General features: G+C 38.3%; 2 protein-coding genes across 11 annotated transcripts in view; one reads left to right on the top strand and one right to left on the bottom strand.

The window, feature by feature from the left end:
- Positions 1-1081: 1081 nt before the first annotated feature.
- LOC111253800 (MICOS complex subunit Mic10-like) lies at positions 1082-3148 on the bottom strand. 2 transcript variants are annotated; one of them, XM_022813794.2, is made up of 3 exons: positions 2989-3148; positions 1779-1971; positions 1082-1247 (listed from the first exon to the last, which is right to left on the bottom strand). In XM_022813794.2, exons 2-3 carry the CDS (start codon positions 1936-1938, stop codon positions 1159-1161), a joined length of 249 nt encoding a protein of 82 aa, XP_022669529.1. In that variant the 5' UTR covers positions 1939-1971; positions 2989-3148; the 3' UTR covers positions 1082-1158. The 2 variants fall into 2 exon arrangements, with proteins under 2 accessions (XP_022669529.1, XP_022669530.1); XM_022813795.2 differs by lacking the exon at positions 2989-3148 and adding an exon at positions 2830-2982.
- A 207-nt stretch (positions 3149-3355) lies between these two features.
- Positions 3356-18283, top strand: part of LOC111253793 (uncharacterized) — a 21705-nt gene continuing 6777 nt past the window's right edge. For 2 of the 9 annotated variants that reach the window (XR_002674822.2, XM_022813783.2), the window contains exons 1-9: positions 4773-6765; positions 10345-10790; positions 11152-11209; positions 14166-14201; positions 15052-15237; positions 15553-15695; positions 15789-16074; positions 16278-16576; positions 16924-17242. Coding sequence is in view for 7 of the 9 variants with exons in the window: in XM_022813783.2 (XP_022669518.1) it covers positions 10537-10790; positions 11152-11209; positions 14166-14201; positions 15052-15237; positions 15553-15695; positions 15789-16074; positions 16278-16576; positions 16924-17242 (1581 nt within the window). In the remaining 2 variants the exon portion in view is untranslated. Of the gene's footprint in view, positions 3511-4738; positions 6766-6787; positions 6968-10344; positions 10791-11151; positions 11210-14165; positions 14202-15051; positions 15238-15552; positions 15696-15788; positions 16075-16277; positions 16577-16923; positions 17243-18283 lie in introns of those variants that run through there. The other 7 variants (XM_022813779.2, XM_022813781.2, XR_015316834.1 and 4 more) reach the window with 7 other exon arrangements.

The raw sequence follows: 18283 nt of genomic DNA, 5'->3' as shown, positions 1-18283 counted from the left end.
AACACGAAGACAGTTCTAACGACACTAGAACAGTAGCAGCAGGCTCTTCATAGGAAGTAAATGTTTTCTGAATTTTTTTTCTTTAGATCACAGCTCTGCACTTGCATTTATAAACAGGAAACTAGTCAAATTTGTGGTATACAGCTTAACAGTCCTAGAACAATCGAAGAGTTTTAGCAGTTAACAGAATAAAAAGGTACCTAAATCATGCGCTAAAGCAGGACCCAGTACAAATTTAGCAAATATATCTAAGTTAGGTATAAGCATTTCAAGCACGCTTTAGCCAACACTGTGGACTGAAAGCACATACATTGCCTCACTTTGATATTCGCAACGATGGGTGTGTTCGGGTGCGTTCCTTGGACTTTCGTTTTGATTACTCGGAGCGCTGTCGTTGATCGCAAAGAGAATGTAAGTAGCATTTTAGGGAAAAGACAGGTGGTGGAAAGTTTAGTTTGCATTGACGATTACAGATCTATGTAAAAACTGTTTGCAAATTAACATGCTTCGTAAGATCCTGAAGCAATGTGGGCTTCTCCCGGTAGGCTGCGCTTAATCCGTCCAGATTATGCTCACTAAATCTGTGTCCGATCTCTCTTAAACTTCACTGTTGCCCCCCCCGCGTTTTGAAAGTTATGGGTTCAGTAAGAGTAGTGATAGATGCCACTCGCAATCGATATAAAATCCTGTAGTGTTTTTTCGTTAAGATCTAAAGTCGCTGAATTAGATCTCTCTTTTTAATTTAATCTTTCTTTTGGCGTAATTGCAAGCATATTAAGGTCTAGATTAGCCAATCAGCAACTTGTGGCAACTTTATCTACCAAATTTAATACAATGACCTCTGTCTACAGCTCGCCCTTATAAAATTCCCAATTCAAATATAAACTGTAATCATTTACACGGTAACACCTCGTGGATAATTTATTCATATAATAAACATTATGTTAATCCTGACCCGTACGTTTCCTGCCGGTAACAATATACATGCGCCGTTCCGAGTGGCATTACGATCTGTCGCACTTGTATTGTAGCTTCTGCAGCTTGAGAGTGATAATCTGTTTTAAAAAGCGCACACACGTAATAAGTTTTCTCAACACGGAACTTTTATTTCTAATCATTTCGAATCTTTATAAAAATGTTTCGCTAATATTTTACGCTCTACTTTTTTTCGGCCTTCTCTTTGATCTGGAAGGCTCGTAGAACTACGGGCGCCTTGAAGTCATGGTGGCAGTTGTTGTAGCCCATACCTGAAATAGAATGGTCGTAGGTAGTGACACGGCTATATTACTCACGTGGAAACCTATGGAATCCAGTCACAACGCTACTAAGCAACTCAATCCGAACTGCAGTACAACATACCTCATAACTACGGGTTACGTTGGTGTCTAAGCAATATTTGATCATTACCATAAGTTTGCAAGGGTTTTGGGCCCAGTAATTTTGTTAGCGTTGTTTACTTTACCTAAACAAATTAGCATACTATGCGCAAAGACTAAATAAGTAGCCTGATGTGTTATCTAAACTACATGAGATTGCAATTACAACTAACTTGGTTGCAGTTTTTCAGTTTTTTTCACGTTCAAAGTTAAAACTTTAAAACCAAATCTAACAAGTTTAAACGAAATGTACACAACAGTATAATTGTACGTTTAAGTGTAGGTTAATGTCCACTAAAAAGACGGCTATTTTTAAACAGTTCCCAATCACGTGACAATGCATGTGACAAGCCAACCATATATATGACGGCATTACTATAAAGGTTATTCGTATAAACTCACCAAAACCCGCTCCGGTGCCGAAGATCGCGGGCCACGCTCGACGTCTAAACAGAATAAAAGAAGCTACTGCACCCAGACCGAGGCCGGCGCCCATTTTGACAATGGTATCTGTAATGCAGCGATCCCATTTTTCCCCTATTGCGTCCTCTGATGCGACCATGTTGTATTCGGCTCGCGCTGAACGGTCTTAATTCTTAAATAAATAGAACGGCCAAATTATATTTTTATATATTTGTAAAGAACAAATGTCAAAAATTACGATATATATCTTCTCCTTTACGGCCTATATACCTTTTTCATATATATATTCAATAATGTTTTGAAATTAATTAGAAACTTAATGAATGCGAATAGTTTTGCACCATTTAATAAAAGCAATAATTGTCATTTATTTATGCAAATGCCGATCACGAATTATGCGGCTATTCAAATAATTACGTTCACGTAAATGAGTAAAACGACCGTTTTCATCATAACAGATTCACAGAACGTTTATTAGTTACTAGAATACATCAAAATTTAAACGAACGATCCCATAGACTATGACCATGCTCTATTAATGAGCAAAATCAAAAACGAATATTTGGCATAAATTCGTCACTAATGCTGGTGTTATGTAAGTACAACAGGAGGGATGCACATCGCATTAATTCTAAACTTAAAAAAACGTTGTCTCGAGGAGAGCCTTGCGTATTGAATTATTCAAGTATTATATCTCACTAATGAATGTCGAAAAACAGCTATCCAGCCAAGAAAACCATCCGAATATTCGATTAAAAATGGAATCAAGTAATTATTTTTTGATGATTTATGGACAAACTTATGGTTTCCCCATCAACTGTATGGCTCGTCATAAAGCACAACGTGCAGCGATGTCTAGAATCGAGGCCCTTCGCAGTCCTTGTTGTTTCACTCTGTTAAAAAAAACTCGAAATATTCATTCAGTCAATATAATTGGAACAAAACTGTATTCTGGGCAATTGTGCATTGAACTCTCTAATTGAATCAACACATTTATGCATTTAACATACGATGGGTAACGTTTTATCACCTGAATATGAGCAGATTTGTCTTTGGAACATTCTGCCACTACTCAAGTCACCATAGAAAGCCTGAATGCTGACGTCTTCGAAGAAAGCAATCTGATCTCGTTTAAACAACTTCGTGATGAGCCCACTATTTAGCTTTATTTTCTCCATATAGGTATTACCAATTCAAGTTGATGAGCAGAGTCTCAATACGGCACGATTTGCGCGAAAGAAGATAGTCGTTTCACACAATCTCTCCCAGATTTTTTATGCTGCAACTTAGAGAAGGGTCACCGGACGAAATCAACGGAACTGCTGATGTTCCATTCACAGAGCTCGGAAAAGCATGTTTACATTTTAAATACCAATGAAGCAATAATTATAATCGATTTTCCACAATAGGTGCATTTACCAATTTATGATGTGAAGCATTTTAATAAGCTATCTCATTCTAGCATACGCGTTACTTATACAAAGGGGAAGAAAAAAGGAAAAACTGCCCATGTTTAAATAAACTCGCCACAGTTCGCGGGATATTTTAAACAGTCGTAAATACAATAACAATGTTTGTGTGATAATGCAGTGATAGCGTGTAGTTGCATACTAAACGCAGTAATATAAAAGGCGTTTACATCTAAATTTTTTAGCGGCCGGCAATCTCGCTAAAAAATTCCAACACTTCACTGGATTTTATAGACGTAAATGTAATTTCGCAATCACTTATATAAGCTAATTATTTGTAACCGTTTAGTTTATTACTTTAACTGGCCAAAAGTTAAAAAAAATACAGGAGCTTAAAACGGTCCAAAAGTCTAAACTGAGGTGCAAAAAGACTTTTGGTTGGAACTTAACCGAATCGCCCAGTCGGCATTTGAGGTTCTCTGAATGAAATGACTGTTATCTTCTGCATAAAAAATTGATTCTGATTAACTTTCGAGTGTTTTTAGGTTAGCATAGAGATTTTTCTCGGATTTTACAAAAGTACATGAAAACTGCTAGTGTCATGGACTTTCGATTTCAGACGAAAATGGAAGTTTGTAATTTCAAGAAGAGGTACTTCCGTGTGAAATGCATGTCCGTTACGAGTAACAGCTCGCAACGATTTGAATGTTATACCTTATATATATGTATATATATATTAGTGACATTTTCCGGGGAAAAAGACTAATGCTAGAAATTGAACCCAATTTGTTCTGCCTTTATTTACCTTTATGCCTGTTTAACATATTATTTGCTCATCTAACCACTCTTCTTATCCGCAAGGTCAAGGCCCACGTAAATACAAATCTGACGAATACAATGGCTGCATTTACTAACAAGGAATATCATTTCGATATTCTCAACATGACTTTATGTCAATTTGACTGTGTCAATTTCATATTTTAAAAAAACCGAATCGTTTTCGGTTGGTGCAACACGCCATAGGCATAGGGCTGAACGTTCAACCAACGTTCTTTGTTATCTTAGTTAGCTATTTGTATGATTATACTGTTAATCATGACCGTCGCTATAGTATAAACGTCTTAAAATCTCAGTGCCGATACCGTTAATGAAGAGACCTTTTGGTTTTTGTTATTCTCGTGTCTGGACATAAGAAGTTACAATAGAATTATAAATGTGATATCGTTCATAATAACCTTTAATTTCACGAAGATAAAAATTATAAACAAAATTTTTTCTTGTGTAAGTTCAACCAATCAAAATTAACTTAATTGAAAATTTGATCTGTGAGTCAAGTTAGTACGAAGTCAATATATAGGATTAAAACATTATAAAAAAAATGCATTATATTGTTATTATAAATAAATACATAGTATCAGAACATTGTTTAAGAGTATATAACGTAAACAAAAATCAGAAACGTTTTGAACCAGTATACGAAAAATAAAGTATTTAAATATTGAGGCAGTTTATTGTGCTTCGTTTGTAAGTTCAGAGACGATGCTTAGTTTTACGAAGTGTATTCTTTAATTCACTTATTCTCGCATCTTTTGATGCAAATATCTGCTAACTAAAAATGTAAAGTTCATTTAATATATTCTCGATAAGAAATCGCCTAAAACATATTTGCTTTTTTTTTCTAAATTATTCGTCGACGGTGCCTTCTATCAACTTGTCTCTTTGCAGACCTTCAATATTAGCAATTTTTTCTCAAGGTCATCGAAGCATTGCCATCCCCAATGCCAACTGTTCCTTAAAGACAAATAGTATGAAGAATTTTATGACCGAAATGTCATGTTCGCCAACCAAGCGCAGCTCTAACTTAAATTATCACAGGCCTCATCCTTATTTGGTCAAACTGAGTCTCCCTAATGTAATATCTTGAGCTCTATTGCTTTACCACCGCCATCATGGCGGACAACCAACAAAATATTTGCTAGTGTAGCCTATTGAGGCGCGCGGACGAATGCATCACGGTGCCATTTTGATACTACTATTTTACTCATATCGTCTGCTAATGCGCGGCTTCCTCCACCATCTCCGCCGCCGCTCAGCAGCCACCTCTCATTCCTGTTTGCTTGATCACCGGTGTTTTGTTCCGGGTAGCCTATTACTTGCTATAGCTAAAGCACTGTGACACGGCGCTCGTGCTGCCACCGCCATAAGTAACGACCGTTTTGGCTTGCTGAACCGGCTGCTCTGTTGTCCTGTGGCACTTCGGGTACGGGCTGACAATTCTTAGTACGCTTACAGCGATAGCAGCCGCTTACATCGTCAACCAGTCGATTGGCAGGCTGGCTTAGGCCACCTCTGCTGCGTGTCTCGGCGAATAAGTGCGAGTGGCGACTTTCTGTCGCCTGGTAAACTGGTCGTTGACTGGGACTGTGTGCATTGTGTGTGGCTTGGGTTGTTACCAACGCCGGCTGCCGCAATTCCCCAGTGTCGCCGTGCTGGTGCAGCAGCTACGCAAGTGTTAAGAGGTCTCGAGTCCTCGTCCGTTCACCGCCATTCAATATTTTCTCGTTGATAAGTGCTGCTGCCATTATTGTTTCTGAGATTGGTGCTGCCACAGCCACTGAGCGAGGGTAAGCCAGGAGGACCCCTCTGCTTGTGCCGTTGTCTTAGCAACCTATATCCGCCTACTTGAAACTGCTACGCTCTTACGACTACAATTCGTCGCCAAGGGTTGGCAAGCACAAGTAACTGCTTCCTGTCAACGTAAACCTACCACACACTTACAGCCACCGGGTGTTGATAATTAACAATTGTTAAAGCCAACTGCGGACGGGCGCACTACTATACTAACTGGCTGTTTGCCTAATTGATACGTACTTCAGCAGTAACATGAACAGTCTGACGATTTTACTGTGCCGGAGCGGAAAAGAAATCAACATTATTAGCGTTGGTAATATTATGAAATTATAGGGACGAAAAGTCAATAAAAATTGTGACCCAAAAGGAAAATAAAAAAAATAAAAAGGAAGTGTAGATACGTTCAGCCATAATTAATCCCAGCAGCAACGACGACAACAGTTCGATGAAGCGATGCGCCATCCCTTATTGTGCTACATTTCGTATCTCCTTATTGACAATTATCTACAAAATAAATTCGTAAACGTGCTTCTTGTGTTAAGTGGTGATACTCATCAAAATTTTCATCATTAACTCAATTCGTGGTTTTTGTCGTTGTTAATATCGTTTCTCTGGCAACAGCGATAATATAGTAAAGATAAATAACGGGCAGCACCGAACTCACTAAGTTCAGCGTTCGTCGACTCTGAACTGTTTCGAAGCGGAAGAAGGTGAGAGAGCGATTTAAGTGCGTTTAACCTGTTGAAATCGCTGCTTTCACAAAAATCGCATAGAGGACAATAGTAACGAAAACAGCCAGAGACAAGTAGAACAAACATAAACTGCATTAAGGGCTGAAAACGGGAGAGTTACGGAACAGAACGTGTTGGACAGGTTTGATGGGAAAAAGTGCAAAGTGGAATTGCAGGAATTGAATTTCGAAATACGTATGTATTCCGCATCAATTATCCATCATTAGTATTCGTGGTTAGTGATAGTTGCGCAGGGACGTGCAAAGCGGAACGTTGTTCAGGCATTCTGTAACGTTAGTTAATAGGGTATACACTAGCTGATATAGGAGTAGATGACCGCAACGTCTCGTGATTCTGGCCACGTAGATCAACTGGAAAGAACCTGGTTCTCTGGCTGGTATGGATCTTGTGGTAGTAACATATTTGCCTAAGCTGTTGATCTTATTACTGTTGTGGCTGTTTTTCTTGGCGTCGTCTGTGTGTTATCTGCATGTACGTGCTTGTATTATACGAATCATTGAAATAAGGTTTCCCGCAAGGGCTTTACGGATAGGGAAGGGATACAGAAGAAGCCATAGAATAAACAACAATAACAACACTGATAATCAAACGATGGTTCTAATAAAAAGAAAACATTGGTAAAATCGTATTCTTTTTCGTTCGCTTACGAGTTAGTCAATTTACTCGATATAACATAGATAAACAGAACTAAGCTCTTGAATATCGCCTGCGTCGACTCTACGTGGACGAGGCGGCGACCTAAGATGAATTTCCTACAGTTCGTAATGTAGTTATTGTTATTCATTCTTATGTACAGTAGGTTTGGCTCTCACGTAAGTGAAACGGCTTCATTTTTTCTAATTGACTCGATGGTTCGGGTGATACTAATAGAATTGACGAAAATGCGAGTTTGATTTTTGGAAAGTGAAGTCACACCATGTCGAGGTCGAAGATGATTGATTTGACTAGTTGCTTTTTAATCATGTTTTGAATTGTATGAGGAAATTAGTGTCTCAACTTAAACACACTGAGCTATTTAGTACATTGTAATCACGTTGGGTTATCTGTTAATTTATGATGTCGTGAATTGCTATATATAAAAGCGTTTTTCTCTTTTTTGGTCATGTAACCGGTAATATAATCATATTTATTGCCTGTCGTGACCAATACTCATATATGCGCTTCTTAGTTCTAAAGGTTTTTCACTCGAATTGCACCTTTATGGTCCGGCTCGGCCGCAAAGATTCTCTAAAAGCTCATTCAGACCTTCTGTCATGACGCACTGCAAGAGATTATATGTAACCTTCAACGATGTACACTGCTTTATCTATATGCAAGAAGTCTACATAGAAGAGGAAGAAATATATCTGTCATATTTTACTTGACTCGGACACCATTGTTCATGGCTATTAGAAAGTGAAGTGGTGCCAATCAGAAGTGCGGAAGGCATTTAGCACTTGTTTGAATGTAAAAGTTGACTTCACTACATTTTATTAGTGCTTAATCGATCATCTAGTCTGAAGATAGCTCTGCAATGAACCCAGTCTACGAAATCTCTTATTTAGCGCTTCATTCAGAAACCATTTATAGCAGTGGGCATATGTTAACGGTTAGCTCTTTTTTGTACTTGCTCCACGGTGTTTGTTCCAAGCTGTAAACGAAGTTCAACAAAGCAAGTTCTTTGAATTCACTGAATTAGTTGACTCAATGGGCTGAACGATTGGAATTGGTTAAAACATGTGTTGAGACATAACGGTATCATGAAAAATAGTTCGCAATATAAAAAAAACATCTCAGAGTTATTTTTGATAGACCACCATAGACAAAATATTTTGATTGAACTATTTTTTGGGAGATGCTTGTTTGCTTGCCAATATTGGATTTATCCGTGATGGTATTTTATATAATATTTTATTTAGTAATAACCAAATTCAGATTGAAAGATGCAATGCAATAAAACCTACTATTGACACTTGTTGCAAATTATGCATGTAAATATATAGGGTGTTGCTTTTAAACTAGGGTAAACTTTGGCGGGCTGTATGTTATGACGGGCATGCGGCCATCAGCAACTCCTGATACTAGGCGAAAACCAGTTCTTTCTAGGACAAAATAACGAACTCATCAACTATGCGCTGTTGTCGGAGCAAATATCAGCAAAAATCTAGTTTTTTTCTTTCTCAATAAGCGAAACGCTATAATAACCAAACGCTTCTTTTTGTCCGAAACGGACATTATTGCCGGTTTTCATGCAGTTTCTGAAAAAAGTCCAAAAATATTTTCATGAGTAAAACCGGCAATTTTTAAAAAAGAAAAAGAAATTTTTAATGTATTTCAAGGGCTTAAAGAAGGCTAAAAATACCATTGATACACCTAGGTTTTTGATATGATAATAAAGGGTATGTCTTGACATATCAAAACCACACTAGGTTGTCCAGATAAGCTCCAACGGTCTTTTTTTTTAAAGACTTTACACCTTTTCGCACATTTCTGTACTTTTTGACCATTATAAGCCTCTGTATTTTTTGAATGCAGGACTTGCTATAATATCCAAACTTAATTCCGTTGAAATTTTTTGTACATAGCATATTTGATCGATACTTCGACGAGTTTATGCCTACTGTTATCGTTTAATGCCAGGTTACTATTGAAAAGTTATTTGTGAATGGAATAACAGCATATTATATATGACATCGACGATAACCAAATAATGGTTTAGGTTTCACATTGAAGCCGTAATCATCATGGCCGTTAGCACATGCAAAACATTTAAAACATCTGTTTTTGTTCACGTACAGTTTTACACTAATCATTAAATTCTCAATATATACATAACACCTTGTGTATTTGAGCATATTTTATAGGGGTACAGCTGAATAAATTGAGTTACTATTAAATGTGTGGGTGTGTACTGGCGCATATCAAATGTTCCTTTTCTACAATTAAGGGATGACAGTGTCACATAGATAAGCATACGAGTAAACAGTATCATGCGTAGCTTTTAATTACTATTGGGGTATAATACGGGAGAATTCCGTTTCTTTGTTGTCACTACTATATTATTAATGTTATCATTGGGCGGCAGTTGAGTATTTTGTTTGACACCCAAAATCATACTCTCCGATTTTTTCTACAGCTTGATTGGCTGTTTGTAGATCACCACTTGTAGGTGCTTTCATAATTTAGAACTAATATTTACTGCTTTAGCCGCTGCTTCTTTACATCCTTTTTGATATACTTTAGTTGAAGTTGTTGTTCGTAAATGTTATGTGAAATAAAATACAAAGCGTATTCACGCAGTTACATATAAAATTTAAAAAAATGCCACCAATATAAGGTGGCCTTATCGGCAGTTTCATCTGACGCAGGTGCTGTTTAAATTATGCTTAACCGCAATTGCAGAAAACAAATTGCTCTTACTTGAAATGATAAATAAGTTACGTTGAAGATAGCAACTTTACCTTAACTGGTTAACGACCTATTGTTTTTGCTAGAGAGAGAAAGATTCGTTACTGCTATTTGGCATACTGTCGCAACTAAGCCCGAACATATAAAATACACGTAGAAAGTTGCAGTGAATTAACCTCGGGTCAATTTTTTATAAGTAAGAAACGACTACCCTTTGAATTTATTGGTTGAAGTTCAATATTTGAAGGGTTTTCTGATTTAATCTGCAACTATGCCAAAATAGAATTAATCGCTTTCCACAATAGTCAGTCTGCTCTGTCCAACCATTCTTAACCATTAAATTCTCCTTCTCTTTTCTGCTTTCAGTGTTTTTGTGTGAAGCCTCCAGGTAGGACTGTTCATTGGTTAGGTGTTGGATCGACGTGGATTTTACAGTGGACGCCTGGATTCTTCATCACTGCCGGTGGGTGTGCGACGAGACGTCGAATCAGTCGGTGAGCAGGTGTTCATAGGCGTGTCCCGTGTACCGACGGCGCCGATCCATCACAGGCGAGCGCCATGTCGGTACACTACAAGTTCAAGTCGTCGAAAGAATTCGACACGGTAACGTTTGATGGACTTCATATCTCTATTGGAGAGCTGAAGAAAAATATCATTCAGCAAAAGAAGATTGGCAAGAACGCCGATTATGAGCTGCAGATTACCAACGCTCAAACGAAAGAAGTCTACGACAGTGATGACACCCTGGTTGCTAAAAACACCTCAGTGCTCGTCTCCCGCATACCCATCGTGGGCGCCAACAAAAAGAACTGGTGCGTACAATTGTTGCAATAGGGCAAAAGCACAAGCTGATTATGGTTACAAGTTAATGTGTTATTTCAGCGGTCTCACATATACTTAAGTCGAAGGTAAAAAATTTAAAAACAAGCGTACAACATTAAATACGTTCTGGAGGAACTGACAATTAATGCTTCATCAATTATTGTGTGGCTGTCACGAAGCTCTAATTGCACTCATCTATTGTTCACGCTGCATCTACAACGATGTGGATGTCGATAATTTTGTATAAATCGTACAGCTCTGTTACATTACTGTACGCTGAAGATGCCAAACATTGCATAATTACCACCCTTCGCGGCAGATTTTTAATGTGTCTTCCATTCTTGTTATCAGGCGCCGCGAGACGTCGGACACGGATGCGCTTCTGGAAGCTGAGGTGGCCGCTAGCAGCGTATGTATTGCGAACGAGGAAGGGGACCTTCTAGGAGACAACGGCTGGGGCTCAAAGAGGGGCCCCACAATGACAGGATGACTATGATGACGCCAACGCTGTCAGGATGCACGATGCACCTGACAACCAACTGGCACACGAACTTTGTGGCAACGAACCTTCTCTTAACACTCCTCTGTCGCTCGGCAAAAGCACTTGCAACCTCTAAACCGTTGCGATCGGTGCTCGAGTTCAGTTGATTGATTCATCCATTGACTCATTGAGAAAACAATAATTGCAATAATAGCATTTACAAAACGTATCATTGCGAGATATATTTTTGTATGTCGTTTATTACTTTCACTGGGTTGGCTATTGTGTTTGGATGGGTGAAAGAACACAAGCATACAGGCGACATAATACGATTAAAAAAGTAATGTTGATATAGCCACATTGACCTAGTAGAACACAATTTTTGACGAGTAGTAGAGGTCATAGCACATGCGCGGAGTTGATATTGTTTTTAAAAAAAGGGGGTGACTATATCATAAACTATAACTAATGTTAGGCCAAAATATGACTACAGCTTTCAGGGGCACACCTTTGAACTAGTTCTGGTTGAAGTCACAGAAATGAATACAGATGCATAAGGTGGCCCAGGGAGAGTTCACATTACTGGCGAACGTACCTTAAGAAGTGCTTTCGGGATTGCAGTGCCAGAAGTAATAATGTTTAATAGTTTTTAGGCCAGAAAGCAACTATGCCATTACCTTGACTTCTGTCGGTAGTAATAGTAACAATATTACGGGTGTATTTTTTTCAGTATTTCAATCTGCGTTTTAGTAATTTCAGACATTGAAAATGCACTGCGTCTGAACTGTTATAGAATTTCACGTATCGAATTTGTGCACGTTGCTGCCAAGCTACTATTAGTATGAGCAAGTATCATAGAATATGAGCTCTCTGGCAGGCTATCTATAACTTAATGGAAATTTAACAGCGTTGGAGTCACTACCCTTTTGTGTATTTATCGTTGTGACGTCAACTCTAAAACTGAGATGAACAGATGCATAAGGTAAAATCATTTGAAGTAACAAGATCCCGGTAGAAACATGACATGACTTTAGTCGATATGACATATGATATATAAATACATAGATATATATTATATATACATATATATATTACAATGAAATACATAATATAGAATGACTAAATACACTAGTAATAATTATAGAGAGAACGGCACTACCATCATATATACATATATAAGCGCAGTTGTGGCCCTGTACACCAGAATATAATGTATACAGATATTTAAGTTATAATAACGTGAAGTTACTCTTTCATTTCATCTGCTATATCTTCGCACTGTCGCTCTTTTTTTTACTATTTTTTTACATTGTAAATTAGAACAAAAAACATGTAGAAAAACTGTTTTGACCATGACAGTTTTTTCAGCCGTTGTTGAATACAGTCTAGCTAGCAAACTATCTAAAGAAATAACTGTAACCTGTTGATTAATTTATGTATACAAAGGACTAGAATGGGCTGTTTACTTTGTTGTCAAGGAGGCAAGATTAACATATCGTATGAGATTCGGTATATCAAGAAATTGAATCGCAACGAAGGTCATCTCTATAAATAACGCATTGCAATTGCCTCATTCCTGACGTTTGTGAACGTCTATATAGATGTTAAACGTTATCAAGCCGAATTTAAATATCTAAATTATCAGCCTGATTTAATTCCTGGCCGATACAAATAGTATGAGGCTGATCTGAATTTGCTTGATATATTTCACCGGTCAGAATTAGTGGGATGCTCATTGTTCTACATATTAAAGTGAGTAAGGGTGACTTAACTTAGAGTTCAGTTGTTCAAGGTGTCAATGAGACACAAAATGAGGTGAATAGATTCAAGAGAAAAAAACACTTGAAAGACTTCGTCAGAGCAAGCAGATGGGTGAAATGGGAATTCACAAGTTGTAGAGTGGACCCCCGACGTCCCTGGTCATCATCAGACCAGAGCGGGCAGTTTGCGCGCAAAATAATAGTGAATGCGCAGAAGCCAGACAACAAAAGTGGTACCGTTGACTGAACGGAGACTGTCAACACATCATATACCTTAATGAGATCTTGAATTTTGGAAAAATAAACACTTTCACTGATCGATTTAAAAATTCTAAAAACCTGAGTTTTGTGTATGTCCTCGCCGCAGTATCACAAACGAAGAAAAAATCTTACTTAATTATTGTCGCTCAAGTCAACCAGCAGCAGAAGCAAACAGTAGCAAAACCGTCAGATGTTGGTTGTTTATCGCTACTTTTACGTTTCATTGGAAACAGAAAATAGAATAGGGATCGCCTAGGATAGGCGTCCTGGTATTTGTATTGCGCAAAATTGAATGGATGGAGATTTCGACACGTACAAGTAGAATAATGCTATAGCCGATACAGCTTATCTAACATGCCGATGGTTGATTTCAGCGAAAACACTCTGTGAGGATTGATGCATTATTATTAATTTCGACAAATGTATCAGTTTTTTATGTTACATTTAATCCTAGACGATTTTTTGTCTGCGTAAATAGCCTGCTGGTCTGCTTATTAAAAATCTGATCAAAACAGACGGCACTGTTAGTTTTTGCGCGTAGTCAGTTGTTTTTGATGAATCTTCCACTGTGTGATGAGAATTTTTTTCATAGATTATCATTCTCAGAGTGACTTTAGCTGTGGTCGTCTTTACTGTTTGATTCGTTTTCGTGCTCTAATTACTGTGTCGCAATACTGCCGGCGGTGTGCTTGTGTGGATGCGTATATGAAACTAAAAGCGTGTGTGCTCTCTTGAAAAAAAATTGAAACATTGCGGAGAAGGGAAGGGGTACAGTGGACGTATAATAAGCTCAATTTTTCTCTAATTTTTATCGGGGATCCGGGCCGACTAAGTATGATTTTTTTCTCGTTCGTTGTTTATAGGCTGATTCACGCGGCGGCGCCGCCGATAATTACAAGGTTTGTTCCGTTCGATTTTTCAGTGATTAATTCTTGGTTAATTGGCTAGCTTCTCGTTCTATCCCATTTTTTGTGTGATGTGTTTGAGTTTGTCCAAATGCCGGTTTTAGCGATCCTTGTTAGTTTGTTGATTTCAACTTTTTCTTTTCTTGTAACTTTATAGATCTGTTTATATTATATTTATTTTTACTCCCAGGATGGCGCTTCCTTTCACAATTAACTTATTACCACTCAAGCTATTTGTGTCACCTGTGAGTTTATTTATCGAGGTTTTACGATAATTATCTAATCGTTCTCGTAAGTCCACTGCCTTTTCTATGCGTTACCATGAGATTTATCCTTGAGAAACTGCTGAAGTCGTCATCATTTGGAACGATTTGAGCTTCATTAGAGGAATAAACTACTTTTAATAGATATGTTATTTCCAGTTGTTTAGGCCTCAAATTAAGTGTTGCTTTTACAGTAAGTGAGATGTACTGTGTATTTTATTGTGTATTTCGAAGAGGAGCAAATGATAAAAGAATCGTTGTTCCCAGCCGAGCAGTAATTGTATGGACCGTCGACAGTAATGTTAGATAATATATTCAGAACTTTGATTTCCCATTGATGTTGGGTGATCAAAAACAACTGCTTTTTTGTTATTTTTGATCGCCTATAATAAAATAGGTTGTTAAGTTAATTAATTATGCGTCCAGTTGTTTAAATACTTGAGTACTTTAGTCAGTCATAAATATACTAACATGTTCCGACTAACAACGTTTCATCAACACAGCAACCACTAGGAACTAAATAATGTGTTCGTAATGTGTGCCTGTATTTTTTTGGCTACGACCATGTATTGATGCTATAGGTTATCGATCTCGCCGCGTCGTCAACTTCCGAAGAAGACAAAATTAAGGCGGTTATATCACAGTCTTCAAGTGAATACGACTCATCACGTTTTGTGAAACGACCATACTTCGGACTACCGCCAGCTACTTACGTATGTCAAAAGTGTCAAAAACCAGGACATTGGATACAGAAGTGCCCCAATGCGGTTAGTATTGGTTAGATAAATCTGTAAATTTTCTTACAAGAGTCTGACTGTGAATGGATCTGTATACACCCTCATAAGTAGATAGCTTTCCAACATTTAAGTTAGTGGAGGCGATCCTAAACCTATCGATTTCATTTACTATCGGGAACTTCTAACATACAAGCGATCTGTGTATACGATGTCAAAGAGCTAAAAGTTCTATATGAACTGCATCCCTACCCACTGCTTCGTTAATATTTCTTAAGCAGGGTATGAAATCAAACATCAAGGTCGAATTAGTTTTTCTAATCCAAAATAATTAAATGCTTATTTCAGCCGGTTGACAAAGGCAACCCTCGCGTGGAAGTAAAACGAAGTACGGGCATTCCCCGAAGTTTCATGGTCACCGTTGACGATCCTACACATAAAGGCGTCATGTTGTCTAGCAATGGAGAACTTGTCATACCACTCTTGGATGCGTAAGTTCGCCTAGTGTTAGATATCAGCAATTTTCTTCAGGCCCTTGGGTTAAGTCTACTCCTCTTTAATTATTTTTTATATGTGTATTTCAGTCAAGCATACCAGGAACGAAAGATAGAGAAGCCACCGTTTGTTCCTGATCTTGAAGACAAGCCATCAGGTATCGAGGACAAACCAGCTATCCCTGAGGAACTGCAGTGTTCGATATGCCAGGACTTGCTCTGCGACGCGGTGCTTATTCCGTGCTGCGGCAGTTGTTTCTGCGATGAGTGTGTTCGCCAAGCGCTTCTCGATTCCGACCATCACGAATGTCCCGTCTGTCACGAGTTAGATCAGACGCCCGATAAGCTTATACCCAACCGGTTTTTGCGTAACAAGGTTCGACCATATTTAGTATTCGATACAGTTGATCCATATCTCCCTTTATACTAAATACTGTCGTTTGTAAGGTTAACTTTATATTTGCAGCTATTGTGTAGGATTCTTGGTACTGAGAGCTTATTAGTAAAACTCGTTGCTTGAATCAGAAAATATTATCTGCACTATACTGCATATACTGCGTTATATTGTCATATAAATAGGTGGCGCGACTCAAAGGTGACGTCCAGAAGCGTAAGGATCCCCAGATAAGTCTACCAGGGGCTAGCACTAGCAGCAGCAGCGGCAACAACAATAGTACGGGACAGCCAATAAGCAAGATGAATGAGCAAGCGGAAGAGGCTCAATCTGTTGTGAAGCAGCCTCTCCTACCGCATCCGGATTTGAAAGAAGAAACAAGTCGCCCGGAGCCTCGACATGATCGACGAGGAGATGAAAATCTCTCTGGACGAGGGTCGGTCTCTACAGAGATTAGAAGACCTCCACTTTTGAGTACCCCTGGGTAGGTGATAATATATATATCCCGGATATATATTATCTACTAAATATATATATAAATACTGGATCTTCAAATGACACCCCTTGTACTTCACACCTTATTTTGGCCTAATTTTTTCCCAATTTCTTGAAGTACCAATTCATTGTACTTGAGCCTGGCTCACAACGCCACTTGCTTTACTAGATATTCGAAATTATATAAAAATCTCTATATAGAGACAAATTTCCGCATTAGAAAAAGTTAGGCCTAATGTATCAAGCATCAATAAAAATGCTAACTTTTTAATGTAAATCTGCTTAAACAATTTTTGTGAAGCAATAGGCTAAGTAGGACAGATTGACCATTTTCAGGGGACTGCGGCGTGATGGTCCAGGCGACGGATCCGAAAATAAAGAAAACGGTCCAGGCGATGATAGAGACATTCGAGATCGTGAATATCGGGAGTCCCGTGAAAGGGATCGAGCAGGCGAGTTTCGCGACAGGGATAAAATAATGGGAGTACCTTCCGTTGATGGTCGTGGAGACGGTGCAAGTGTAGCCGGAAGTGGATACCGTGAAAGGGATGACCGATGGCAGCAAGCCCGCTGGCAGAGATCAGGATCCCGAGAACCGCCAAGAGAGTATGATAATCGAATGTATGATAATCGGGATAACGCACGCCGACGCTTCGTAAGTATTATGACGGCGTCGTAAATTATCAGCGCTTTAGACTTCTTCTTATGGGCGTATTTTTCAAAAAAAAACAGACGTCTCGTTTTGCTTACATTTTTTGGTTTTGCCTGGCAAATAGAGAAAACCGTAGATTGAATGTGTTTAGTTGAACCGAGTATCCTGCTTTAGAGATTGGCAATGTTTTTGTTGATTGGTAAACATTTTTTTTAGTGTAAGTGTAGGACACAATCACAGGTGAAGAGGATGATGGAAAATATTAATGTGAGTTGGCTAGCACTACTTTGTGTTTTTTTTGATTACCGGAGTAGTCATATTCTTAATTATTTTAAGATATCACAGGTTCATGCGATGTCTCTAGAATTAACAAAATAGCTTTGAATGCTTTCAAGTGATCTAAATATTATTATAATAGTGCTCACAATTTCTATGATTTTTGAAGAGTAAACTGGATGAAACAGATAAGAGAATGGGGAAAAAATAATGCAGATAAACTGATCGACAATGTGGCTATAGAGTTTGTTTTGTGTCCGGACGTTGCATCAATTTGGCCATTGCAAAAGGCATTTTTAGAAGTCTCCTGCTTTCGTTCTCACTGGGATGTAGCCTCGTCAGATTGTGAATTTTTCTGCGTCAGTTCCTATTTTAACGAAGGAAAGCATTCGCTATACTTTGTCTTGTTTTCCCAGCGGCTTCGGCGCCGGCCCACAGCTCCGTTTATCAATCACTATAACTGGAATACGTGTATCGTACTGAACCAGGAGATTAATTTTTTGCTCATTTACTTCGAAAGAACTTCGTAAAAAAGTTTGGTTTGTCGATTTAAAAATGCTGTATTGATGTATCTGTCGACAATATAGCAAAGGTATAATTATCTGTACAATTATCAGCGAATTCGTATGTAATCATTGCCGGCTGTGTCAGTACTATTGCTGGTATCGCATGCTCTCGAGTAGGAATGTGAGGACATTGCTTACTGTCTTAGGAGTAATAGCTATTGCACATAAGATACCTGTAAATGTGTGAGGAACAGTTTGTCTT

This window comes from Varroa destructor, unplaced genomic scaffold, assembly GCF_002443255.2.
Source record: "Varroa destructor unplaced genomic scaffold, Vdes_3.0 BEIS01000007.1, whole genome shotgun sequence".
In the NCBI taxonomy this organism is placed as follows: domain Eukaryota; kingdom Metazoa; phylum Arthropoda; class Arachnida; order Mesostigmata; family Varroidae; genus Varroa; species Varroa destructor.
Note: the sequence above shows the minus strand (reverse complement) of the source record. Positions and strands in the feature narration are given on the sequence as shown.